Source organism: Oryzias melastigma, linkage group LG20, assembly GCF_002922805.2.
Source record: "Oryzias melastigma strain HK-1 linkage group LG20, ASM292280v2, whole genome shotgun sequence".
Classification (NCBI taxonomy): Eukaryota; Metazoa; Chordata; class Actinopteri; order Beloniformes; family Adrianichthyidae; genus Oryzias; species Oryzias melastigma.
In genome coordinates, this window is record NC_050531.1 from 23125242 (window position 1) to 23135831 (window position 10590).

Consider the following 10590-nt stretch of genomic DNA (forward strand, 5'->3'; position numbering starts at 1 on the left):
AAGTGAATGAAAAGAAATTAGAGAACTTTTCTTAAAATTGTGAATTATTGCTTTGTTTCTCTGCTTTATACTAAAACAATTATAATACTTTTTATTTTATTTTGTTTGTTTCATTTGTCATGTTTTAACTGAAATAAGAAATTAGGCAAAAAGTGATTTTACTTCTGCTTTATTTTGAAGGCGCAGCTTCAGTCATTTCCTGTGTTTTGAGCGCAAGTTGAGCGGTGAAGGCCTGCGCGTAACCGCTACTGACAGAGGGTGATGGAGCGCGTTCATGAAACAACCTGGACAGACAGTTCAGTCCCATGCACGTGCAATTCGCGCAAGCCCGCGCATCTCCTCGTCTCCTCCACAAAATTTCTGCTGTAAAATTATCCTAGTTACAAAACTTTTGTGATTTTCATTTTCAACTCTTTAAACATGTGAAAATCCAGGGGACAAACCAATCAAATCAGAAATATAAAACATGTACTTAGACATCTGGAGTTTACAAATTGTTACTTGAGATTTTGTTTTTCAGAAATTAGTCAAAAAAAATCAGGCTCAAGAAGCCAAAAATAAAGAGTTTCTTTAGTAAAAAGCTGAGTCAGACAAAAAAAAAAAAAAAAAAGACACCACTCATTTCATGTAAAAACAAATGATAAAATTGTAAAATCCAGCCTGGGCCGGGCCTGGCGGTAAAGAATAATGATAAAGATTTCATTATCAACTTCTGGGGAGCTAATAACCATGTTTACATATTTTTTAATGTAATTGTGTGAATGTGTTTGTAGAAAGTGCAACAAATAAACGGCATTTCAAACTTTTTTTTTTATAAATAAATAGTTTATTATATAGGAAACGCAATGCATACCTGATGCATGGTTGCAACTGGTTAGTTTATTTTTCTCCACATAGTAATCTGATTACCAGCAGGTCGTCTGGTCTGACCTGAGGTCTAACACACATACAAATACCACAATCATCCTCCACAAAATGAAAAAGTTGGGTGGTCCTTTCAGAAAACATGGAAATAGTGAGAAGTCTAAAGCTGTCATTGACTGAATAGACTACAGGATCAGCCTAAATGTTCACTATTAGAGTAAACTCACTCAGATCTTGTTCAAATGTTTTCTAGAAGTTCTCCTTTATTAGCTGACAGCAATAATGTACCACTGAAAAGTCACATTCTAGTTTTTCTTGATCTGTTTGTACAATTGTAAGATTGTAACACAGCAGTAAACAGACATCTATACCACTCCAATATGGCGTCCAACTTTGTACGCAAAAAGCTAGCATGTTATCTCTAGTTGATTTTAGCGACGTTCTCGCTTTTTTGACTAATTTGGCATTCACGAAGGTTTTTGGGGGGGTGGGGGGTACTTCTGAGTTAAGCTAGTATTTTCATGTCATTCTTCAGCAATTAAAATAAATGCATTTAGCGTCTTCAGCAAAAAGCTTCAGCAACCACTTTCAGCAAAAAGCATTCACCGAGCATAATCGCAGGTAATGCAACTTTTCTAGTTTGATTGGTAATCACACTACATTGGAGCTAAAAATGTTTCCGTTACTATAAAACAATACTTCAATATAAAGTTCTGTGTTTGTGAATTCCAGCTTTATGTTGACTTCTCCCTCTGATCTGTAATATAAAAAAAATCTAAAAATATTATTAATAATATTAGTTTTAAAGTACACAGATTAATACAGAATAAAAGCTGCTCCGTTCATTTTTTTGGATAATTTTATTATGAAAGGGACGTATCCGGAACTCATGACGTATTTCCTGTCGTTCAAGGGTCACTTCCCAGAGAAGCTCCTCGCCGAACATTCCTTGTTCTTTTAAACTCCACCTGATTTCAAAGGCTCAGTGTCTCACATTTCTGCGTTTATTTATATATTTTAAATTAATAATCGATTTAAGCCAAGACTTTATCTTTGTGTCACGTGACCTGTTTGCGGTTTCTCTTGAACAAATTGTTCTCGATTATTTTGAATTGTCGCGTGAACTCGCTAACTTTAGCTCTTCAGCTCGCCACCATTCATCCCCCGGAGATCCAGTCCAACAATCTGTCTACTCATCATGGATCAAGCAGCGCTCGCGACAGGAACACCAAAGGTGAGGGGCGCGCGCCAGGTTCGGGCTCTGTTCGGTGCCTTTGTGGGCCTCGAGGCGGCCGGGAACTGTGCCGGCATTAGCCAACATGGCTGTCCGGTTCCGTTTTAGTGAACAGCAGCTGAAAGCGTGACCGCCTCAGTGACCCGGAGAGACCGGGGCTAATTCCGGATCCCCGGCTAAAGCTCGAGGCTGCGCGGCGCGCGCAGAGGCGCGTTCACGACAACCACAGAGTTAGAAAATCTGAAGACCGCAGTCTGAATCTGAAGAATATGTATTTATTTATCATCAACTCTATGGGCTGTCATGAAAATGGATTAGTATTTATAAAACATGTTTACAGGTATTGTCAAGAAAAATAAAATATAAATCCAGATTTAAACTTTTTAACGTGACTTTTATACACGTCTGACAGCTGAATAGTCACCTGATGAAATGTTTGAAGAGGTTCAGGTCTGTTGTTTTTAGAGAAAATACTAGAATACATTTGAAAATTTAAAAACGGACACACGTTTGTCTCTAATGTGTTACTTAAAAAAGTATTAAAAACTAGAAAAGAAGAATAAATAAATAGACCCTCTGTGTTCATGAAACTGACATTTTGTTGTAAATTCTTATTTTAATGCCAAAACTGAGGAAAGTTACTGATATTAGTTAAATCATCTGTATTTTAGTTGTGTTAAGACATGTGCTTGTTTTTTATGTTTATTAATCATTTTAAAATTACATTTTTAAAACTTAAAACTTTTTAACATAATTCTGAATAATAAAAAGGCAGGAATATTATTCCAGAATAAATTAACTTAAACCTTAAATAACTTTCAATATTTTACTCTCTATAAAATATATTTTGTCTAAATTCTACAAGTCAGAAATGAGTTCAAGATAACATCGTGTCATTAATAACAATAAAATAAAATGATCTGGAGGGTTGGATAGAATTACCCGGAGAGATCCGGCCTCCAGGCCATAACTTTGACACATTTTCCTTACAGTCTTTGAATGTGACGCGTTGTGTTTGAAGTCAAAGGTCTCCCTGTGTAAATGAGTTCTATGACTCAGCATGAGTCACCGGGCGGGCCTGGTGATAGAGGGATCATGTCTGAACATGTTCCCCTGTCACTGCTGTTTCATCAGCACCGTTTTTACCTTAAAATGTCCCATCAGAGCTGCAGGATGAGGAACTGGATTCAAACATCCAGCTTGTAGTGAGGGAAATGTTCCTTCGCTCTCTGATCTGAGGCTGAATCGTTCAGGGGGAGTTTGATCAAAAACCCTCAAATGTTTTAGTTTGTTCCACAGTAGGACCATAAACATGGTCTGGTGTTGTGTTCAGGGCCCGTGGGGTTCTGTGGCGCCGGCGGCTCCGGCCTGCTCTCTCACTGAGGTGATGAGCGAGCAGCTGGCCCGTCAGCTGGACGAGGAGAACAACCTCCTGCCTTCGCTCTCAGAGTGAGTCTGGTTCCTCGTTCATGCTGTTTCCTGTTGGTTCTGGATGTTTGACCCGAAGTTCTATCCCCTTTGGGTTTGGTTCTCAGCCCTGCAGCCGATCTGCTGTCGGAGGAAGTCCCCGACACCGCCAGCGACCTGATGCTGGCCCAGATGCTGCAGCTGCAGTTTGACCGCGAGTGTGACGACCAGCTGCGGCGGGAGGAGAGGAAGTTCAACGGAGACAGCAAAGGTAGGAGGAAGACCTCCTCTCCTTCACACACGGAACTGCTGCCCCCTACTGGATCTCCAGAGCCTCTGATGTTTGACGCTTGTTCCGTCTAGTGTCCATCTCCTTTGAGAATTACCGCATGGTCCATCCTTATGAGGACAGCGACAGCTCAGAGGACGAGGTGGACTGGCAGGACACCAGACACGACCCCTACAAAGCTGGTAACCCCGCCACCCACCGGCCACCCTGCAGAAGTTTCAGAAAAACTTACAGAATTTTTCTCCAGTTTCACAAACTTTCCTCTTCTGTTTGTTTAGAGAAACCACAGGCCACGCCCAGGAAGGGCTTCACGGGGAAGGGGAAGAACATCACCACCAAACACGACGAGGAGACCTGCGGGCGCAAGAACACGGCGCGCATGGATAATGTATGACCTCATCACCTCCTCTGGTCTCCATCAGTCCAGCAGAAACCACAGATGAGACAGTTCTGCTTTAGCCTAGCGACCGCAGTGACCCTGAACGCATCAGCAAACAAATCTGACAGTCATTTCCAGATCTCACACTTTGCTACAAAATGACCACCATCTTGCAGGTCCTGTGGCCATCCCATAGTAATTTTAAAACTGAATTAATTTTCAAATTTGTGAGGTGGTGTTTAAAGTTTGGTGAAGTTTTCACTCAAAGGTGCAGAAAAAACTATAATGTGGTCGTTGCAGTCCAGGACTGCTGCAGGAGATGACAAAGAAAAGCGTCTCCTTTGACTGCTTCATCTGTCCTGCTGTGTGTGGTTCTGCACTGCAGTTCGCCCCGGAGGTTCTGGTGGGAGACGGGCTGGGCATGGACCTGAAGCTGTCCAATCAGGTGTTCAACTCCCTGAAGCAGCACTGCTACAGCGAGCAGCGCCGCAGCGCCCGGCTGCACGAGAAGAAGGAGCACTCCACCGCCGTACGTGTCTGCCGCAGGCCTGATGCGCTCCCAGCTGGCCCCGCCCACTCACCGCCTCCTGTCTCCACAGGAGCAAGCCGTAGACCCCCGCACCCGACTGCTCATGTACAAGATGGTGAATGCCGGCGTGCTGGAAAACATTAACGGCTGCATCAGCACCGGCAAGGAGTCGGTCGTGTTCCACGCCGACGGAGGGAGGTGAGCCGCTGACTCACCGACGTCATTGAATCGCAGCATCATGTTGATCACACATCTGGAAGCCTCTCGATGAGTTAAACCTGACTGACTGTTGGTTTGTGTTTGGGTCAGCCTGGAGGAGCAGCCCGTCCCAGACGAGGTGGTTCTGAAGGTGTTCAAGACCACGCTGAACGAATTCAAGAACAGAGACCGCTACATCAAAGACGACTACCGCTTCAAAGACCGCTTCAGCAAACTCAACCCGCGCAAGATCATCCGGCTGTGGGCCGAGAAGGAGATGCACAACCTGAGCAGGTAACCGGGCTCTGCAGAACCCTCGCAGGGGTCCGGGACTGCCTTTGGGTTTTCATCTGTCTGTGTGTGCTCAGAATGAAGCGTGCAGAGATTCCCTGTCCAGAGGTGGTGCTGCTGAAGAAACACATCCTGGTGATGTCCTTCATCGGAAAAGACCACGTTCCTGCTCCCAAACTCAAAGACGCCATGTTGGACTCGGATGACATGAAGGCGGCCTACTGCCAGGTCCTGCATGTATGTGCACAGACAGGAAGTACACACGCGCACCGGTCCTACACAAAAACCACACTCTGAGGAGCTGGAAAAGTGATGGACGCTCAGCAAAAAGAGAAAGGTTCTGGGTCAGAACATCTGCAGCCTCAGGAGGCTACAGCTGCAACACTGGTACCAGCCGGAGCTTACCTGATCCGGCAGAACCAGACTCAACCAGATATGCTTAAATACTTCAATGCTATCAGCTAAAAAGAAGACAAACATTTGTGTATTTAGTCAATCACCTGCTAACAGTGCTGCCAGAAATGAATATTTTAATAATCACCGATTATTTTTTCTGATTAGTCGACTAATTGGATCAGGTGCAAACTGGATGTAAACACACATCTTAACCATCATTAGCTTTAAACTGACTAAAAACTAGATATACAGCATTACCTGTGATAATGCTGTAAGCTGAATTGGCTGCTGAAGATGCTGAAATTGATAACTAAAAACGCTGAAGCTGATAGCCAGCTAAAATATTACTTAAATGCTAAATTAGCCTAAATTAATGGAAAAAAAATAGTCAAAACAGCTAGGATGAAGCTGAGATATTAGCTAAACTCCAAAACAACTTAAAAAATCTTAATTAATGCCAAAATAGTCCAAAATCTAGCAGAATGTCATTATAACTTTCAACTTTTCTACAGTCTGACTCCATATAATATAAGTAACGACTAATCGACTATTAAATTAGTCGTCAACTATTTAGTCGACTAATCGTGGTAGCCCTACCTGCTAATGCTAAATGAGCTACCAAAAGACAAAAATTATAATTCTTAAAGTCTGAAAAACAATAAGCTAACAGATTTAGACAGTTTAGATAACTGAGTGACTATTCCTGAAGCTAAGCCCTGTAAATGCTGTTCTATGGACGATAAACTAGCCAAAACATTGCCATGCTAATGCTAACTGGAATTTAGCAGAAAATAAAAGAGGTGAAAGATGCTAAATACACTGAATACTTGAAAAAGTGACCGCTGTAAATAGGTTGATCAATCACAAACATAATCCAAAAAATGTTAAGTCAAATATAAATAACGGGGGGGTTAACAGCCAAATGGTCCCTGCACACGGCTGTGTCTGCAGCTCACCACTCCCCAGGAGGATGAGTCAGATGTGAAGAACAAATTTCACACACTTAACTTTGTGACAACTAATGTAGTTTTAACTTTGAATGCAAATCTATCTGAAGAATTTCGTTTTTTTTTTAGATATTTAAAAACATTACACACATGTTTCTCCAGTAACTGAACTTTTTGACAGTTTTATTGAAGTTTGCAGAAGTGCAGGAAGTCTTTAGTGTTTCCTTGAAAACAACTGTTTTGTTTGCAGATCATGCAGCAGATGTATCGGGAGTGTCACCTGGTCCACGCTGACCTCAGCGAATACAACATGCTGTGGCACCAAGGAAAGGTACGACTTCCTCCCTGAAGCTACTCGACTTCTTCCCGGAAGTTGTCTGACTTCTTCCTGGAAGCCCCAAGACTTCCTGCCGGAAGCTGCTCGACTTCCTGTCGGAAGCTGCTTGACTTCCTGTCTAATACAGCTCAACTTTTTGTCTAAAACTGCTTGAAGCCACTCGACTTCCTTTTGGCAGCCGTTTGACTTCCTCCTGGATGCGGCTAAACTTCCTGTCGGAAGCTGCTCAACTATCTGCCGGAAGCCGTTTGACTTCCTCCTGGAAGTGGCTAGACTTCCTCCTGGAAGCCGTTCGACTTCCTGCCGGAAGCCGTTCAACTTCCTGCCGGAAGCCGCTCGACTTCCTGTCGGAAGTTGCTCGACTTCCTGCCGGAAGCCGCTCGACTTCCTGCCGGAAGCCGCTCGACTTCCTGCCGGAAGCCGCTCGACTTCCTGCCGGAAGCCGCTCGACTTCCTACCGGAAGCCGTTTGACTTCCTCCTGGAAGCCGTTCGACTTTCTGCCGGAAGCTGCTAGACTTTCCTCTCAACTTCCTGTCTGAAGCTGCTAGACCTTCTTCTCAACTTCCTGTCTGAAGCTGCTAGACTTCCCGAGTCCTGCTGGTCTCTGATCCTCTGCTCCGTCGCTGCAGGTGTGGCTGATAGACGTCAGTCAGTCCGTGGAGCCGACCCACCCCCACGGCCTGGAGTTCCTCTTTAGAGACTGCAGGAACGTTTCCACGGTAACCAGAGAGTAAACCATGAAGAGTCCCTTGTTTCTTTCAGGAAGTTTTTAGGTTTAGTGACTGGGTCTTTGATGTTTTTGTCTTCAGTTCTTCCAGAAGAGAGGAGTGACCGAGGCTTTGGGCGTCTATGACCTCTTCAACGCCGTGTCCGGGCTCAACATTCCCGTCGGCGCCGAGGACGAGTTCATGGCTCAGGTGATTGTGGTGAAGTTTGAAGACTGCTGCTGTAGTTTGCAGTTCTGCCTCATGGTGGCGGTGTTGTCCCTTCTGACAGATTGTGGCTCTGGAGAAGAGGAACGAGGACCACGTGCAGAGGCGGGGGAAGAAGTCATTCCCCGCGTCTCTGGAGGACGGCGGCCCCCCGTTAAAACCCGACGCCGACGACTAATGTTAAGCCGACTCTTTCTGAGACCCCGCCGTGTCGAAAGCTGTCTGGACGTGAGCGGAGGATGACTCCTCCAGGACGTCCTACCTGCCCCTACTAAGCCCTCCCGCCGCCCCGCTGATCAAGCGGACGGGGGAGGGGTTTTTTCAGGCGCAGCTCGCCGTTTCCTCCTGCTTCTTCTGGTGTCTCTGTCCACACCAGCAGAGCTTCACCGCCTGGTTCTGAGGGCGCGTCTGCAGGAGGTTCAGAAGCTTCCCGTGGTTCTTAATGTGTTGAGTGGTGCTTTTGCTTGTTTGTGGGTCAGAGGCAACAAGGCCGAAATAAAATCATGACAATTGCTGCCGTCTCCTTTGAACTCTTAACTTCTCTCCTTCCGTCTTTGGATCCAACTGAGGAACAAAAATGATTCCATCAAATACATTTCCAATTTCTGAAGTAGAAGTTTCTGAACAGCTTCACATTTTATAGTTTAAAAGTTGATGGAAGAAACAGCACCAAAAAATATATTCAATTGTAATTTGGATATTTTAAATATTTACCCTTTAACACCGAAGCTCCAGTATTTGTTTTTTGATTTACTGTAGTAGTTTAATTGTTAACACGATCAACGTAATTGGAGAAAAGCGGCCAAGCCGCTTTTCTCCAATTACGTTGATCGTGTTAACAATGAAAAAAATTAAAATACATTTAAAATGTTGTGTTTTGTAGAGTGATATAAAATCACAGAATCATAAAGTAAACTTTAAACAATTTATTTACACTTCATGAGGAAAATAAGTATTTGAACCCTCTTTCTGGAAACACTTGAAGTCCCTATTTAGTAGCATAGAAGTTTTTGTACAGATCAGAAGGAAATCTGATCCACTACAAATACAGTGAGACAAAAAGTGTTAAGTCAGCCACCAATTGTGTAAGTTCTCCCACATAAAAGATGAGAGGGGCTGTATTTTTGTAGTACTCAGACTAAGACAAAATCACATTTTTTAAAGAATTTATTTATAAATTATGGTAGAAAATAAGTACTTGGTCAATAACAAGCAAGCAAGATTTCTGTCTCAAAGACTTGTAACTTCTCCTATAAGAGGATATTCTGTCTTCCGCTCATTATCTATAGAAAAGACATATCTCCACAACCTGACATTCCAAACTCCACCAAAGAGCTGTCTACGGACACCAGAAACAAACGTGTTGAAATTCTTTTAGTATGATTCTAAACACATTGCTCGGATAACAAAGGAGTGGCTTCATAAGAAGCATTTCAAGGTCCTGGAATGGTCTAGCAAGTCTCCAGATCTCAGAAAATCTTTAGAGGGAGTTGAAAGTAGGGCTGGGTTGAAAAAAAAAATCAATTAATCGATGTGAATCGAATTAAGCTTAATAGATCAATAGTCGATTCACAAAAGATATAAATCAATGTAGCATATAAAGCTAAAGTCTGCTAGCTTAAAGCTAACGTTCAATAGAATTTCCCATAGGACGGCTAATGCTAACGCTCGGTTGACCAAGACATACATTGCTGAATAAATTAACATCTCTATTTACTCACAGACATTAATTTTTTTAAATTCTTTGAAGGAAATATTTTTAAAGTAACCATTTGTGGTCTAAAACTTTTTCCTCCTCATACTGTCTTCTTGAATTAAATGTACTTCTATAGTGCAATCGCCCCCTAGTGTCCAAACTGAAACATCCTCCAGGAGAAGCAGAACAATGTTTCCAATGTTAATGATCTGAACATTTTAGTTAGAACTTCTCCTTTAGAGAATCCATGTAACACTGGAGGATATTAACAATCTCATTATTTCACTGATACATTTACAGTATGTGAACTGGATCAGATTGATATCAATGTATTCAAATTAAATAATAGATTTTTAATGTATTTCTAAATGACTTAAAATTGAGTTTTATTGAAATCGAAAAGAATAGAAAAAAATCTGAAGAGAATAGATTCAGGCTCTTGTGTATCGAATCGAATCGTTTCTGGAAATTATAACCGATACCCAGCCCTAGTTGAAAGTCTGTGTTGCCCAGCGACAGCCCAAAACATTACTGCTTAAAGGAGATCTGCATGGAGGAATGGACCGAAGGTATCTGTATTTTGGTTTGCAGCAACAGTTGCTGAAGGTTTTGTAGTCCATTGCGGTCTACAATCTTCTCCCTTGAATCCACTGAAAGCTCTTCAGTCTGTCCATGTTGGAGAGTTTGGAGTCTGACTGATGGATGATTCTGAGGACAGGTGTCTTTTCTACAGGTGATCCGTCTTCGTGTGACAGGTTGGTTAGGAGAGTCTGACTGGTCTGTGTGAACCAGAACTCTCAAGGGTTACTAGACGATCAAGTACTTCCTTTCCTCGAAGCAAATACATTTATTTAGATCCTTTAAACTAAAGTATGTCTTGATTTTCTCAGGAAAACAGACTTTTTGTTTCTTTTTGAGTGAGCATCAAATACATTTTCCTCATCGGTATCGGCTGACTCGGGTGAACCTGAAGAACCACAGCACTTCATGAAATTTTCACCAACATTTTCTTCAAAAGTGACTAAATCGTTTAATCAGGAAGTTTGATTTAAGCTTCACGTTTGCAGCAATGAAATGTTTCTGAAAGCAG

General features: G+C 42.7%; 1 protein-coding gene across 1 annotated transcript; it reads left to right on the forward strand.

The window, feature by feature from the left end:
* The first annotated feature begins 1753 nt into the window (after positions 1–1753).
* On the forward strand, positions 1754–8318 carry riok3 (RIO kinase 3 (yeast)). Its single transcript, XM_024280461.2, has 13 exons — positions 1754–2098; positions 3432–3547; positions 3634–3776; positions 3869–3976; positions 4073–4182; positions 4559–4702; positions 4773–4900; positions 5012–5194; positions 5269–5428; positions 6785–6865; positions 7502–7591; positions 7682–7789; positions 7869–8318. Exons 1-13 carry the CDS (start codon positions 2063–2065, stop codon positions 7980–7982), a joined length of 1521 nt encoding a protein of 506 aa, XP_024136229.1. The 5' UTR covers positions 1754–2062; the 3' UTR covers positions 7983–8318.
* Positions 8319–10590: the final 2272 nt, after the last annotated feature.